This window comes from Melanostigma gelatinosum (genome assembly GCF_949748355.1).
Source record: "Melanostigma gelatinosum genome assembly, chromosome: 7".
Taxonomy (NCBI): Eukaryota; Metazoa; Chordata; class Actinopteri; order Perciformes; family Zoarcidae; genus Melanostigma; species Melanostigma gelatinosum.
Window position 1 is genome coordinate 16,803,856 of NC_136640.1, and position 16,795 is coordinate 16,820,650.

The 16,795-nt window shown below is 44.0% G+C and overlaps 1 protein-coding gene across 3 annotated transcripts; it reads right to left on the minus strand.

Annotated features, from left to right (window-relative positions):
* Positions 1–704: 704 nt before the first annotated feature.
* Positions 705–16,436, minus strand: c2cd3 (C2 domain containing 3 centriole elongation regulator; the record flags this gene model as incomplete). Of its 3 annotated transcripts, none has more annotated exons than XM_079271966.1 (33): positions 705–910; positions 2,179–2,275; positions 2,831–3,572; positions 4,393–4,577; positions 4,659–4,808; positions 5,860–5,978; positions 6,078–6,283; positions 6,372–6,436; positions 6,532–6,670; positions 6,750–7,097; positions 7,175–7,774; positions 7,861–7,941; positions 8,071–8,339; positions 8,574–8,709; positions 8,800–8,972; positions 9,060–9,243; positions 9,344–9,527; positions 10,402–10,645; positions 10,979–11,130; positions 11,257–11,709; positions 11,794–11,925; positions 12,110–12,228; positions 12,323–12,438; positions 12,513–12,716; positions 13,225–13,307; positions 13,407–13,554; positions 13,649–13,801; positions 13,880–14,012; positions 14,098–14,255; positions 14,388–14,566; positions 14,949–15,106; positions 15,181–15,450; positions 16,382–16,436. In XM_079271966.1, 33 exons carry the CDS (start codon positions 16,434–16,436, stop codon positions 788–790), a joined length of 6,558 nt encoding a protein of 2,185 aa, XP_079128092.1. In that variant the 3' UTR covers positions 705–787. The 3 variants fall into 3 exon arrangements, with proteins under 3 accessions (XP_079128092.1, XP_079128091.1, XP_079128093.1); XM_079271965.1 differs by having other exon boundaries at positions 5,860–5,993; XM_079271967.1 differs by lacking the exon at positions 705–910 and adding an exon at positions 1,081–1,639 and having other exon boundaries at positions 5,860–5,993.
* Between the last annotated feature and the right edge of the window lie 359 nt (positions 16,437–16,795).

Genomic DNA, 16,795 nt, shown 5'->3' on the forward strand with positions numbered 1-16,795 from the left:
CCCAGACGACCTGAGGGGTCGGGATGGTTCATAAGGTAGCAGCAGATCGGAGATGTATTTTGGCCCTAAACCATTCAGTGCTTTGTAAACCAACAGCAGGATTTTAAAGTCAATTCTTTGTTAGACAGGAAGCCAGTGCAAAGACATCAGAACTGGAGTGATGTGGTCCACCCTCCTGGTCTTAGTGAGGACTTGAGCTGCAGCGTTCTGAATCAGCTGCAGCTTTCTGACGGACTTTTTACAGAGACCTGTAAACACACCGTTTACACTACCAGGCATTATTAATGCACATAATAGTGGTCTGAGCTGTACCGGTAATTTCTGTATCAGAAGATATGGAAAACACAGCGCACCACCACTTGTGTAGCTCGTATGCTGAACGCGCATAAATGGAGTTATACTGCTCTACAATGCGCCTGGAAAACCATACATACTTATTTTGATGAAGACAGTATTTTGAAACTACCAATATATCCAGTTATACTACTGGTAGAGAGAAAACCCTTGACATGTTTCCACATGTACTGTAAGTCTTCGGGTGAATGTCTCATGTATTTTTGAGCTATTTTACCTCTTACCAAACCGATGAAGCACAGGTTCAGTCAGGACATGAATCTTAATGTAGCCTGAGGCCTGTTCCAAGAAGCAGGTTCTGGTACGACTCAAGAAAAAAAGTCCAACGCAAACATACAGTTCAATTTATATTTATTCATAAAAATACAAAATGTTACATTTAATTTTCATGATCTGAAACCAGAGCTGCACAACAGTTAAAAAACACCACGTACTAGTGACTGTCATCAAAGTGAGCCGCAAATATCTTTGATATTCTTTCAGTCTCCTTCTTCATGGATGACGGCGAAATGTTGGGACGCTGTCGAGGACCTCTGTGAGGTGGGATGCTCGGCCCCTGGGAAGATCAACACAGAAACATACCTGCAGTGTGAGTGCCGCAGCAAATAATGAGCCTAAGAATATGATTTTCTAGTGTATTAAAAAGCAAACAAGGCGTACTGCTTAGTCAAAGGATAATTTAGTGTGTGTTTGAGGTGTGTGTGGTCACATATGAGAGACTGCTCAAACAGAGAAAGCCTTTTTCTGGCTCAACAGGCTCGTCACGCGTCTCTCTGTGTTACTTGAAGCACAATCTGGAGATCAGCAACAAGTGACCAGTTTGAACCGGCTCTTTAAAAACGGTTCTTCCCTCAAAGACGGCCACACCTCCCACCTCAGACACCGACACATATCTGATATCTCCACACCCTCCTTGAAGCTGGATTCATATACAATGGTGTGATGCAGAAGTACATGTCCATCAGACCTATTAGACACTGGGAAGTCCTCCGAGGAAACGTCTGCATAATATGAGTACGCTTCCCCAGTTGTACATAATATCGTGTTTCTTATGTGTCGTGTTGTATGCTCTGAATTCTGTGTTAACTCATGATGTGCCATTTGACAAACCAAACCACCTTTTACCGGACTGGTTTTGTTGTGTTGCAATTGTTGTTCAGCGCAGCGTGCAAATGCCTGAGCCCTGACGGTTGATGATGGATTCATACTCGGGGCAGAAGGGAGTGTTCTCTCATGAAGCAGCCACCGCATGTTACATTAGAGCAGTGTTCTTGAATAGAGTGAACTGGAAGTGACACATGGGATAACAACACACATTATTTTGTTGATCTTAAGACCGTTCACACTACTTTGTTAACTCCTTTCCCAAAGCTAAAGGCTAACGTGTCAAAAGAAGATGTGACCGGGGAAAAAACATTCAGACTGCAATCGAGACTGAATGAGGGCCGATAGAGGACACATGACACAAACCAATATATGTACTCACGATCTTATCACAGTATGTACAGCATCTTGTTTAAATATTTATACAAGTCAGATAGTGGGTGGGCCCCAAGCTGTTAATGGTGGCAGTTCAATTATACTAAACTTTAGTTGATCCAGTGTCAGCATTCTTGACAGGTCTGTGTTCAGTATGCGTCATGTGTTAAGTGATTTTATTAATGACGCATAGTTTTTACTTGGCAGTTTGTCCCTGATGTCAGGACAAACATATTTCCGAAATGTAAGAAAAATCCTGAATACTCAGAAGTAATAACTGAAACAGAGATATTCCGGGACTCAGTGAGAGGGAGCGAGTGAGTAGAGCTGGTGACAAATACTCACCGGGTGACTGGCCGCCTGGGAGAAAGAAGGAGCTAAACGTATGACTCGCATAGATGCCTCCAGTTGGTGAGAGGGAAGGAAGAAATTAGGGACCAAACTGGATGTTAAATGTTAAAAAAAACAATGAAATATAGTATGATGGTCTCCCAGTTACGATCAAAGATGCACGAGATAAAACTGGTAAATAACAAAAAGGGACATTTTAACTCACCTAATGAGTCAAAGTGACAAACAAAGACTTTAGGTCTTTAGTCAGCTGGTGTTTATTCGCCTCAACATCCTGTGTACCAACTGTACTGGCGACATGGACTGTATGTTACATTTTAGGAGTGTGTGTCTGCGAGTGTGGTCTTTAAAGTTTGTTTAAAAAAAGCCAAAATGCGCACACATTGTTGAAATATTTTTATCTTGTGGGGAGACCTCTTTCTCTCCAAGCTAATCTGCATCATCCCACTAACTTCACAGTTCCAAACTAAGTCACACGAAGAACCAGTGACAGCGGGTGGCTGCATCTGTTGATGACATTACACCTGCACGTCAAAGGTGGAGCAGACTAGGTGTTACAATCTAAAATGATCCTCTAAAACAAATAACAGCAACAACTAATCTCATATCCAGACAGACAACAACAACAAATATAGTTCAAGGATACGGTTGGAGTGGAATGTCCACGGAGCATGAAGCATCATGGGTATCTATGGTGGGTGATGAAGCTCTGTCACTTGACTCCTCGTTGGGGCTGTTGGGCTCTTGTGCTCGTCTTTCATCTGAAGCTTGCGGTGTCCTTTCACTATCTCTCTCTGTGTCTGAACCGTCTCCTGCTGATCCATTAGAACTGTCACTTTCTTCACTTTCTTGTCGTCGGGCATATTTGTGTTTACCGCCACAGTCATGCGTTACCATCTGCCTTCTCTCGTCCTCATCTTCGCTCAGAAACGGCTCCTCTGGCGCCTCCAGAGAAACCAGGTCGGGGTCTGATAGGACGCTGGTCCAAGGACTGGTTTTGTCTGTAAAAGAGGTCACCTCATTGAGAGGCCTCGGCTCCACCACAACCTCCTCGTAATCTTCATCTTCCTCATCATCATCATCATCAGCTTCCTCATCCTGTGTGTTACCCGTCCCGTCTTCGTCTGTCCCTTCTTCGCTTTCCTCCTCGGACACAGTAACCTTGCGGCCGCGACTGTCCTTTTCTTCCTCAGGCTCAGAGTCGGTGTGGTCTTCAGACATCTTTGGCGAGTGCAGAGGCGACACATCTTCTTGGAAAGAATTTGAAGCTCTGCGTGGACTGGAGATACTCCCAGGGAGAGTCTGAACGTTGTCGTCTCCAACAGGGGACGTTGTTGCGCCGCTCTGGGGATCTGAGGGAATCGTTTCGAGGTGGTTTCCTCGTAGACCTGGATGAAGAGGACAGTAAAGATTTGAGCAACACTGTCTTGAGAAGATCAGGCTGATTTATTATCATTTCATACTCTCTCTGTTTTTCAGTTATCATTAAGTGCATTCACGGTCATAGTTTTAAGGAAATACTTTTTCCTGTTCTTTGTCAGTAATCTCTAAAAGTCACCACTCGAAAGTCACACAGCTTTGCCAAAAAAAAAAAATCGAATTTAAGAATTTGATGCTTTTCTTTAAGTGTTGGACTGTTCGGTCAGATAACACAAGCAATTTGAATTCATCCCGTTGGAAAGTATACAGATCAAATCATAAATTGATTCATCGAGAAAATAACGTCCAGATTAATGATGAAAACAATCATCAGTTGCAGCCCTAAAGTACAGTATAACAATTGTAATGGCATGTGTACTTTTAGAGTGACAGAAATGCAGTGTCGACTTTATTCCAGTAGTTGAAATGTCAGCAGCACTGAAGAAGTCAGAAGGTACAGTGCTGCCTCCATTCATGGTACAAGTGTCTAAGCTTAACAGTAGACTGTGTCCACAATGAACTCTGGGTCAACTGTTCTAGTTTACCCAACTTTGATTGGGTACAGAATGATCTGCCAATGCCCAGATTGCTCAATGACCTGCCAAGAATGATCTTTAAATGGTAAAATGACAATATATTGGACATTTAAGAAAAAAGTACCATCATTTGTAACAGTTTTAAATGCTAAAATGATCTCACTTGAGATCTACAGACTACGACTGATGGAAAACATTGCTGCTAACTTCAGACCCGTTAAGTGGACGCCCTTAATCATGTAAAAGAGCTCACCACTCATGATATTGTTGACTTGTCCAACTAAGTGGTTTGACTTGAGAAGAAGCTGACATGTGTCCGTCTCCGTGTCCCTCTGCTCCTTGGCGTGACAGTCCTGCTCACTCATGGACGGGAATGTGGGTGTTGAAATCTTACGGCTGAAGTATCTCTGGATGTTGTCCAGCTCACTGAGTTTTTTCCTGTGAAAACAACGAGGTGTCTAGTCAAAGCTAACAATCACTTCATGAATTGTAATGGGCTGTATCTCTGAGGAATGATACCTGAGTGCTGAAAACAGAAATGAGCTGGAGGGATTGATGTCCGCAGCACTGCTGCTGCAGACAGAATGAGCTGCTGTTTGCTCCTGCAGACTCTGATGGTAATGACGTACGTTGTCCATGTGCTCATAGTGCCGGTCACTCTCACTTGACCTGAACAGAAGTACAGACGATGAGTAAATACATCAAACGATTATGCCAATTGTTTTGTTGACCTCCACCCTCCCCCCCTCACGTGGGTTTTCTCCTGACATGCAGGTTTCTCCCAAATAAAACAACAAAACAAAATCAATGTTCTATGTTTCTACCTCTCTAATTGAATATCGTATTACTACAAGTGTATGACATGATGGTGACTATAAAGAAGAAGTACTGCAATCTGTTTAACTTTAAGTGATTTTAACAAAACTGAAGCTGATCAATAAAAGGATCAAAGTTACATCACTAAAGAAGTTCCAAAAGGTATTTGAGGTTAAAGACAGCAGCTGCTTCTACCGGTATTATAATTGAATTGTTAACAGGCAGTTGTAAACTAGTTCAACATGTTTTCTTTGTGATTGTGAATCACTGGTTCATGTGTTGGAACACATGAAGCTGGACAGAATCTACGTATCAACACTGAAGATGCAAAGTGTCTGATAATAAACGAGTATCAATACTAGTACTATCGGTACTCTTATTGTTCTTTTTGTGAGAAAAAAGAGAGAATTAATTGAAAACAATCAACATTGATTTATTATTTATATGTCAACAAAATGTTTAAACAGCAACACTATTTTTAAAATAACTCACTATTGTTGACTCTACTACTCCAACAGTTCTAAGACACTCGTGCACCCTCTGATGCACATGTGTCAAACTCAAGGCGAATCCGGCCCGCCGCGTCATTTTATGTGACCCGCGAATCCACTCACTCGTTTAACTTGTACTAAGGCTTAAAGTCAGGTTTAATTAAGGCCGTGGGCGTGGCCACTTTGAGTGACAGGTGGGGGCCGTCTCAGCTCGCCAGCTGTTAGCGGTCTCCTCTGCTGCGTCACCTGAGCCCGCCTCAGCTACACACCTCTTTGGCCATTTTTGGATTAGCCGGGAGTTAGTCTGTGTCGTCACTAACAAGGAGCCGCCCACTCTGAGCTTCACAATGGCTCTTCAGGAAACAGAGACCACGTCCATATTCCATACAGTCTTTGGTAATTGTTCTACAAACCTTTCAGAGAACAGCCCGTCCGTGTGGTCAGGTGACGAGATCTTCTGCTCGGGGTATCGGCTGATGTGAGAGGGGAAGCTGCTGTATGTGGCTGTGGTATGGTAGCTGAGAGGGAGTGCCTGGAATAAAGCTTGCTAATAAAAAGATTTTCATCCATCACGATTACAAGTTTTTTTGTTTTTGTTTTTTTTACTGTGTGTATGAATACTTTCTCTCACCGGTGAATTTTTGGAAGCTTCTTCATTCACAGTTTTTCTCTGTTCCTTGAGATCTTGGACCCCCTTGTGTGGAGTGATGGACACTTTCAGCTGGCCGTGACACTGACCACTGAAGTCTGTGATGTTGTACCAACCACACACTGACTGGAACCCACAGACTAAGGGGGACAGGTCCACAGAGGCAAATCCAATAACCCTCTCTGTTTCTATGGAAGAAAAAACAACCCAAGAGTGAATTGATACATCAGGCAGATCGATGTAACACACATCATGAAGGGAAACTGCTTCCTGTACCTCCTTTGTGCCAGACTTTGAACACGAGAGACTGTTGTGGATCGACAAGGAGCTGCTTTGAAAGCCTGTAAATTGGATACAAATCATCAGCCTGATATGTGATCGTTCCGATCATGGATCTCCTCAAAGATTTGAGTTAATGTCTGTTATACAACTCGACCTGCACTCATGTTGATGGTCCCACGCAGGGCAGTCAGTGTTGGCTATGACAGCTGTGGACACTGGTTCAGCAGAGTCGGCAGTGACGTACGAAACACAGCAGCATGGTGACCCTTCACTGCGCTCTGCTAAGGGACAGCCTGCCAGAGAAACATAACACACATTATTATCAATTACATAACATATGTTTAAAAAAAAGACTTCAGGTCACAAGCTCACCCTTCAGATTCAGGTGCATGGCGCGGTCCACTGCAACAGTCACAGGGAACGATTCATCCGTGCTCATTTCTGTGTGCTGCACCGATGTGATGTCTGGAGTTGTTCTGGAGGATTTATTCTTGTGTCTGCTTTGTGATGTTCTGGGTGTAGCGGGCGAGGGGGCTCGATCTGCTGCTCCCACCTTTTCTGGTAAGAGCTCCTCCTGGCTGTCCGACTCCACTTGGGGGTCAACTCCAGCAGGGACTGTCCCCACTTCCACAGGGACAGAACCTGCCGTCAGTGTAATGTGCACCCTGAGAGCAGCCCCCTGTAGATCTGCTGCTGAGCGTCTGAACAGTGGATACACTCCTGTAAAGAAATAAAGCCATAATGTTACGACAGCAATAACAAAGAGTTCAATTATAACACGAGTAGCAATTTCTTACCACTGAGAGTAAGCTTCTGCGTGGGTGTCTTTGCCAGAGAGGACAGGTCAACAAACGCTGAACCCACCAGTCGGTCTGTGTCTCGGGGCCTTTGGGTTTTGTCTTTTGTGAAGGCAACCCACACCTGAACCTCCAGCTTTTCCTCTTGAAGATACCACATCAAGGGCTGAGTGCTCCTCAGCTCCACAGCTCTCCTGTCCTGGAAAGCCACCGTGGCGTGGCCTGCCTCCTCAACAGAGGGGTGTTTCATCTGGGAGCAGAAGGCCTCCTGGTCGTAGAACTTGTACCTGAAGTAGCAGTAGGTGGAGCGCTCCAGCTCACTGAGGCCCGGCAGAAGCAAGCAGTGGACAGGTATCCACGCTCTGGGCATCGAGAAAGTCAAAGACATTTTTCTCACGCCGTCTTCCCAAGCTTCTTCATCAACTTGTGTTTCATGATGTTCTATTTCCCAGCTCAAACCCTGAGCAGCTTTAATGACTCTTTCCCTGTCCGAGTGGTGGGCGAAGTTGGCGGAGATCTCGAGGCCCCCGGCCAAGATGTGCTGGTGCAGAGAAGAGCTTGTTTCCTGAGGTATGTACACTCCAAACCAGCCAGAAATACCTTTATATGTGGAAAAAGAAACAAAAATGACTTTGTTTCTGTCAGAAAAACGATTGGACCCAGCATTCACCGAGAGCGCAGCATACCTGTTCTTTTATGGATGAGATCAGCGAGAGGTATTTTCACCGTGCCCAACACCACATCCTTAGGTTTATAAGTGTGCACCGCTGCAAGAAATATCACAAAACAAATTAGTAACTTGCAGATATTATTGACGAACATTTACAAAATCACTGCTTCAAATCACTTACAATCTATAAAATGCGGTAAATAAAACCAAAATGAGCTTTATACACCTTTGCGACTGTCTCTGTTCCAGACAGTGAAGACAGCAGAGGCTTCCTCCAGCTGCTCAGCCAAGCTGCAGGTTTCTCCGCTGCTCCTCACAGACAGCAGATCACAGGTCAGCTCCATGTGGTGGTCGAACTCCGGGCAGAAGGTCCTGGCGGCTACGCGGGTGCACCTCCTTTCACTCTCAGGCAGGAAGGAGAGCTCGACTGTGATGTAAGAGTTCACTCCCACACCGGCAAAGTAGCTGAATCGTTCATCTTGTTCTGATAAAACCCTGAAACAGAAAGGCAGAAGCACAACACCAGATTGAAGCCAGTGAGGCCGTATCTGTTCAATTTCTATAAGACATTTGCAAATACTTTCTGTGTGATGCCGTGAGGATTTGAAATCTCTGCTGCTGAAAGATTTGCTCTCAGACCAACGTTTTATGTTTGATAGCATTGCTAAGGGGAATTTCCATTCCATAAAAACAAATAAAGCTCCCGATAGGACGGTGGTAGAGATGTACCTGGCTGCGGCCTGCAGACCTGATGCTCTGTGCACTTGAACCACGAGTGTCACAACGCGAGAGGCAGCTCCTTTACCAGTCTGACGTTCAGGTCTTACTGGTCGGTGCTTGTACCGAACGCACACATCTAGTAAGCCTGAGAACCACAACAGATCAGCCACAACTTATAGAATACTAAACGTGTCAATGCATTACATCATGGCCATTACTCTGAGTGTCTGTGTACCTGAGGGCTGAGGCTGATGTCCCGTGGGACTGTCTGTCCTGGGAATCAGGGGCAGGGAGAACAGCTGAGCCTCATTAGGATGCTGTCTCTGCATGGTGACCATGGCACACAGCTTGGACAATGGAAGCATTCCTTTGGCCACAAGCTGGTCTCGAACGTTTGGATAATAATATCTACAGACACACACACACAATCCTTTATATGAAAGCTGTAAGTATGAAGTCATATTAAGATATGACATTCCAATAACAACCACAAACCTGCACCAGACTTCAAACTGGACACCCCCTCCACTGCTTAGGCCTTGACTAGAAAGAGAGCTGAGCAGCAGCCTCTGAACTGGAACTCCTTCAGGAGCCAGAAGCACATGAGTCTCAGTGTGTCCAAACACCGGGTCAGGGACACAGAGAGTTGTGGTGGTACGGAACGGCTTCAGGTGCACGCCTGTTGGGAGACGAGATACAGGTCAGACTGACGCAGAGGGAGGAAAAACGTCTTGGGAAATTCTTTATGGTGAAGGTTTTATACAATTAAATGTCCTTACTACTCTCTATCAGGCTTTGGTCCAATTTTGCAGCAGGGTCCCGCTCCTGACAGGGGAAACTGTACTGGACGTAGCAGTCAGCCTCACCCCAAACTGTGGACTGCAGAGGTGTCAGCCCATCAACCTTCTCCACTCTAATCACAAACAGATGCTCTCTCATAGTTTCCTCTTGTGCTGCCATCACCTGAGGGGGAAACACAATAGAAACAAAGACGGCAGATGTGACATTTCTGAGCTGACGAAGCTGCGCACAGACATATACAGTTTACATTAATGTAAGAATTCAATGAGTCTGAGCCTTTTCAGACGATACTAGTATGAGATTTCAGTGCTTAACATTTTCATGACTTCAGTATGATCTCAAATAATCCACATGAATCAAACATAAACAGGCTAACATGCTTCACACATACTCAATTATTTTTAAATATGTAAATAGAAGCAGTGTTTACTGACTAACTTGTTTGTAATATGTATACTAGTGCAGTTTTTGTTGTGGTTTTAATAAGATAATTTATTGTACATCAGCAAAGAAATTCTCAAAGAACTTCAGGGTTTCCACTGTTTTCTAGAGATCATCTTCCAGGACTTTACCAGGACATCTCCAGTGATGAAAAGTGCTTTTCAATGTGTTTTCCTCTTTGTGGAAGTCTGATTTAACATGCAGTCTTTGGCTGTAACGTATCTATGAAATCATCTCTTAAGTGCTTAGAAATGATGAAAAAGTGATGATAGAATAATATAATAGTAAATTGCATTTGCGACCACGTGACGTGACTTGGGGGTGTGTTCACAGTCTATTAAAAGAACTCTCATCCGTTGATGACCATTTCAATGTTAATATGATCCTGAGCATAATTTTGCCCTTTCACGTGGCAATACTTTCATGTTGGGGAGCTGTGATAGATAGACTGGTAGTTTGTTCAGGTAAAAAAAATCACACCAACACAACACTTTCCAAGACATTTGAATCCTAAACTTTTTATGAACCTTTGGACATTAATGCTGATCTGCAGTAATCTGTTTGACAAGAACACATACACAAAATGAACACAGACCTTTTTTTGTGAATGAGGCTGGTGATCAAGCAGATGAACTGGTCTCATGACATGAGACAAGCAGTCGTAATCTTCATCCCTTGCACGCTGGAGGGCAAGTATTTGCTCCGATCGGCCCATAGCCAAAACAACCCTGAGGTGTCCTTTACAACTACCTGAGAACACGTCAATGACTGGCATGTAGCAGTCCACCCCTAAAACAGGGTACTGTGCCTGGAGAAGAAGGTGGGTGATCTTTGGATCCCTGGAGGGAAGAAAAACAGAGAGGAGGGTTAGTCGTCTCACGCACAGCCTCACTGTGGCAGGCATGTTGGAGTCCACATTTAGAATGTGTGTGTCGTGTAATTTGTGGTGGAACATTCCTGGAGTTTCATTCTGAGAATTCAAGAAATTTAATGCATTGAGGATAAAAGACTAAATATGCTATTTGGAGGAGTACCATAGCGCCTCCCGGAGGGCAGGTTACGTTTTCTGTTGATTACTACTCATTTACTGTAAAAGTTGCCAACAACACTGGAAAATATTGAGTTAAATTCTGTGTCAATTCAAACCCAATCAAGAAGTTTCAACAACTTGCCTGAATGACATGTAGAACTGGTGGAGCGGTACTTTAACGATGCCGAGGAGTCGATCCTGCCCTGAACTTCCCGTCTTCTGCCACACCTCGATTACCATCACATTATTATTCATCCGCTCCAGCAGCTTAGTTGTTAAGGCCACAGGCGTCACCTGAGACAAGGGATGAAGATATGGGTCACCGGGATTCTGCATTTACAAAGTAGGAGAATTCTGCTTCCTTTGAAGCCTAGTAAAAAAATGTAAAGATGGTTACAAGCTTCGATCTCCTGGGCTAACCTGAACAAAGTTGAAACAGGGATTTGCCTGACCCCAGCTGATGACAGATCTCGCCGTCTCATCACACCAGAGTTTACAGTTCAAGTACACGTTCGGAGCCTGCATGGGCCCACAGTTGAAGTTCTTTCCATCTGGCACCATGAGTAACGTATGCAGCAGCACCTCAGAGTCCTCCTCCACCCGCTGCCGTGACATACGAGGAGATGTCTGGCGTCCGGGGTGGGGAGAGGGTTCTCTCAAGGGTTTCTGAGGAGTCCAAACATTCAGCCTGGGATCTTCAAAGGAGTGAGCTGGTAACTTCTCCCGGTCAATGTCAACATGTTGAGACCGGGAGCTGGTCTCTCGCTGCGGACCGGGTGCAGTTTGTGAAGGTGATGCGTCTCTCTGAGCCACCTTGCTTCTACTTTTTTCAGAAGGGAAATCTTTGTTGGCTCTAACAAGTTCTAGTGAAACCTGAGAAGAACAACAGTATTACTTCTATGAAAGTCACTTGGATAACAAATATCAGGCTTGTAAAGATAAACTCAAGTAGATTACCTTGAGAGGTCCAATCTCCTGTGTTTCCCCGTTTCCTTGTACACTCTGCACAGGTAAGAAGAGAGACTGACTCAGCTGCTTGCTCTGCAGCAGACAGCGCAGCGGGTGAACTGCCTCGCCGATGGGAACTGGCTAAAAACAAGAGGAGCCAAGGTGATCACCAGCACTTCATTCTTAAGGTGTTTTATTTGTTTTACACGGAAGCTCTAGTTCATAAGAGTGTCACATTTAGAAGCTGTGCTATATGTGCTATATAACATTATAATTTATTATTCCAAGAAAAACTCACATGAGAACAACACATTTAGGGACTTACTTTCTTTTGGTCGCTCTTTCGTGAGTAAACCTTGAAGATCAGATCAGTTTCACACCATTTGTTCACTGTTGCTGTACTGAAGTGGACAGGAAACACAGAGTGCTGATGGAACTTCACCGCTAAAACGACAAGTGAGTCAGAGTCAGTCCCAAACATGTACCAGTGTTTCTCACTCAGATAGGTTTCAATAAAGCAGATTATAAAAGTTCATACTTCCTGCTGCGACTTTACTGGCAACAGCTCTGGTCACCTCTCCATCTCCACTGTTTCTACGATCATGTCGACTGGAAGTGGAGGCCATTGGGAACACGTACTCAATAAAATATGTGCTAATGAAAAAGAGGAGATATCATAAATGTTATTTCAAAATAAGATGAAAATAATGTTAAATGTTTTCACCCACCACTTCTTGCTGGTTAACGGTCGAGGAGGTTTCCCTTTGCTTGAGGTCTTTCTAGGTGTGGTGGTTGTACTGCCGGTAGGTACGGTCAGGGAGTCGATGGTCACTCTCGCCAGTCTGATCAAACTCAGCAAAGTCACCTGCTCGGCACTAACGCCAGGAGGAATACCACCAGCATCTGCAGACCGCTGAGGCGCTGGGTTTGAACTGGACACAGTCAAAATAAGATTGGTAAGTGTCTTAAATGTACAAAAGGTGGTATGTTTAAATCTAGTCTATTCTTGTACTGTATGTTTTTTTCTGTGCTTTATGTCTGATCTATATCCTGGTACCTTGTGGTACCAGGAGAAACTGGTTTAGTATTGAGGAAGAATGCAGCAGTTCGTCCACTAAAAGTGCTGGTTTTTGCCACTGACAGGATAAGATTGTTATTATAAATGTCTTACAACATTAAGACGATTTTCTTGGCTTTTTCTTTCCGTTACTGTGTCATGTAACCACACGACAACGGTGAAAATGTGAGTGAGAGTTGGAGAGAGGACGAGGAGTGCTACGGGACACTGGTGCTGTCAGAGTTTGTTGTGCTGTTGTACAGAAAGCTAAGCTTTGTATTATTTAAAATAATTTCTGTGGTGCCTCTTGTCCCCATTAGTCACTTAGACACAAAAAACTGAAAAAATAGGGTTTCCCTTAAACAGCATGTAAAGGCCCTTACCCTCCAGTCATCAGCTGGTTTTTACTCGAGGACACTGTTCCTTGGCCCTCCGCCACAGTGTCCTTTGGTCTGATATCTGACATCTAAAAGACAACAGAACAATAAAAAGATGAAGAATACTGACAGTATTACACATAAAACATGCTTTTCCCCTGACAATCATCAGGAAATAGTCTACTTACTGGAGTTTTGTAGAACAGATTTTCCAGTAAGCTCTGATCATATTGTGGATCGTTGAGCTCACTGTCCCCACACACACTGCTATGGTCAGACAGAGATCCAGGGAAGGAGTCATCTCCATCCCAGAGAGGCAGAGGAGATGTGTTTAAGCTAAACAAACAAAAAAAGAAAGACAAAGTACAGATGTTGGACAGAAAAAACTGGTTACATTACATTACATCTCTGGAAGCAGATGTGCACGTACCTGCCGAGGAGCAGGTCCACAGCTCTGTTGTCCATGTCAACAGGACAGTCTAAGCTGCAGTCTGAGATTACAGCAACATCATCAGAGTGCTTGAGAGTTGAATCAACATGAAGAATATTCTGAAGAAACACCCCAGCGGGAGAAGGGAAGGGCCTGCAGACAAAGGAATTATTATAGAATGTGCATTGTAAGATGATGGAAAACGTTGTTGTTGTTGTTTCTTTTACAAACTTGGAAGGTGGCAGGATGTTATCCCTCGGGAGAGGTAGTGGGGTGTCTTTCAGAGCCGGGGCAGAATCCATGTCATATTTCAAAGCTGATACCACCATAGCATTTCTGAGCTTGTTCCCACGCTCCAGAATAACTGAGATGAGAGAAAACGTTGGGTATTTGTGAGGAGTATATTGTTACTGTATGTACATCTGATGAGTAGTCAAGCTGCAACCAACCTGACAGGATATCAGTGGTTGCTTGGCCACAAGGCTCCTGACTTGAAGGATTCACAGCAGTTTGACTGTTCTGAGATCTGTTTGTTGTCGGCATCTGATTCTCTAGTGAGTCTTCTTTGTCTTTCTGGGCATTTTGGAAATATAAATGGTCTTTCCCTCTGAAAATATTAAAGCGAGATATGCAGTAAGATTATTATGTTCAGATTTAAACTTACTACCAGTCGGCTCTTAATACAACGCACAGGCAGTTGAGTATGAATGGTAACATCACAACAGCAACAACTTCAAACCTTGGAGTGTTCCCAATGTTGCTCACAGCTGATTCTTTCCCACTGCCAGCTGAGAGCGATCTGGGCCGTGAAGGCACAGGTAGTGTGGTCATTGGCAGTTTTTCGATGCTGATATCTGTGACGGGACCTGAGCTGCTGCTGTCATAGGCTTCTGTGAGAGGCTCCAAATTTATGGAAACCTGAGGAGGTAAAAACAAAAAAAGGTAAGATGTGGTTTTAACACTGCAGGTGCAAAATGATAACACCTTGACCTCACAAATGGGTGCTTAATTAATCGTTAATTGTTTGTTTGTCATTGGATACAAGTAGGTTAACAGGCTTAAGATGTTTTAAAAAGCATTATGCATCCAATGTTTTAGGTTCCCCTGCCTTCCAAAGTTACTTGTGATGCTCTTTTGGTCACAGTCACAAAAAAAGTCACAGCCACAGAACAGCAACCCTGCAGGTGGTAGAGATTAATTGTCTTGCCTAACGCACGTCTCCCTATTCACTACTCTTATAGTACATCAAACATGCACAAATGCGGTTGGGAGGTCAATGTGAATTCAGGTTTCCACTCACCTGTAACTCTCCCAGCTTCTCAGATGTCGGCGATACAAGGGTGTAAAATCCACTGATGGGGTGTGACAGAGAGAGACGAGAGATGCCCGCAACCTCAGCCCGTGCGATCGGCAAATGATCCGGTTTGGTCAGAACTTCCAGCACCAGCGAGCTCATATCTGTTCATCAAAGACAGGTTCGTGGCTGATTTTAAACATTTGAAATGTAAACATATCAAAGCCTTCTTAGTTACCCGTCAGATATGAGGTGAACTGCTTTGGCCCACAGCGGATGGGGAAGCGGGATGTGGTCTTGATGGTCTTCTGTGACGGATGTGATCCATCTCTCGGGAAGAAGTGCGTCCCGTTTGAAGACTCTCCCCACCAGCGCAGCCTGACAAATGTTGCAGATGGAGGCTTGTGAACGGTCCATAAAACCCGGCTTATTGTCACCCGCAGGAAGCATCGTAGCTGGCCCTCGACAAGAGGAGGGAGGCTGGTGGCGGGGGACACATCGCTGGAGACTGCAAAGAGTTATTTCTTATGACAACAAAGTCAAGATACAAACACTGTAAATACTAACATCAGAGACAACCATAAAATAGGACAAGTAAGTGTGGCATTTGCTGCAGGTCTTAGGCCGATGTTGGCTTTTCTGTTTTAAGGTAATATGTCAGAGAATACACAGTGCAGTGGCTTTAGGATCAACTTGACACTTGTACATGTGATTTAGCAAACGTGCAGACACTGCTTACAATAAATATCCATGATTAATCCCTCTGGGCTACTGTACCTACCCCTGAAGCAACATTTTACTTTAAAATCAGTTATCTTAACAGGTATGATACCACTGACAATAATGCATGAACTTAGCAGTGTTTGACACTCTGACACTTGAAAGCGTCCTGACACTATTCCACATCATTTTACCTGTTGGAAATGCCCTAAAATGCTTATATTCAAGGTCTAAACACACCAAGTATAGAATAGTTCAAATAATAAATTCAATCTAGAGTTAACCAGCAAAGTCTCTTTTGTAGCCACAGGGCAGCTGTACTTATCAACAACAAATACTGAGATGTTTTAAACTACACAGCAGGAAATACCAATATCGGATGAAAATACACATTTATACTAAGCAACAGACAAACGTTATAGTTAAACATGTTAACGACAATATTTTCCTCTAAGAGGAAACATAATGTAATACTTCGCTTTCAGCATCCTTTGGCAAACCTACAAACTGCGTAACAAGTTAATAAATAAATGCTTAACGTTCCTAACGTTAACAACATTGACAACACATGCTAAAACACAAACCAAAAGAGAAAGTGAGCTCAACTTAACATAACATTAGCTAGTATGCAAACATCCGAGGCTACTAACGTGAGACTGACAGCTGACGCTAACAGCTAGCTAGCTAGCTAGCAGGTAGCTAAGCTAACAACAGTTTACCTTTTATCTTTTTGCTGCTTCCAGCTTTGACGGACCTCTGTCTTCTGCTCTTCATCCCGCTGCTCAGTAAATAAAGATGGTGGATGACAGCCTGGCCAAAGCAGTTGTTGAACCATTAGCAGGCATGATTTTTATCACACTCAAGGTTACTAATAATCCGTTTAACAGAGCTGCTTGTTTGAACTGCCCACATCACACACACACCAACACGCACACCAACACGCACACGTGCGGCAGCGCGCAAAACTGTTTCTGAGCAACAAAGTCCGAATGTGCCGCGCCTCCGATGCCGCTTCATTTCACTGTTGCATTATGGGAAATGTAGTCTATGATGCTGTGGTAGTTAAAAAGTTTCTGCAGAAAGTTTCTACACATTTTCGTGGGGGTAACGCTCTTGCATTTAGGCATGTTTGG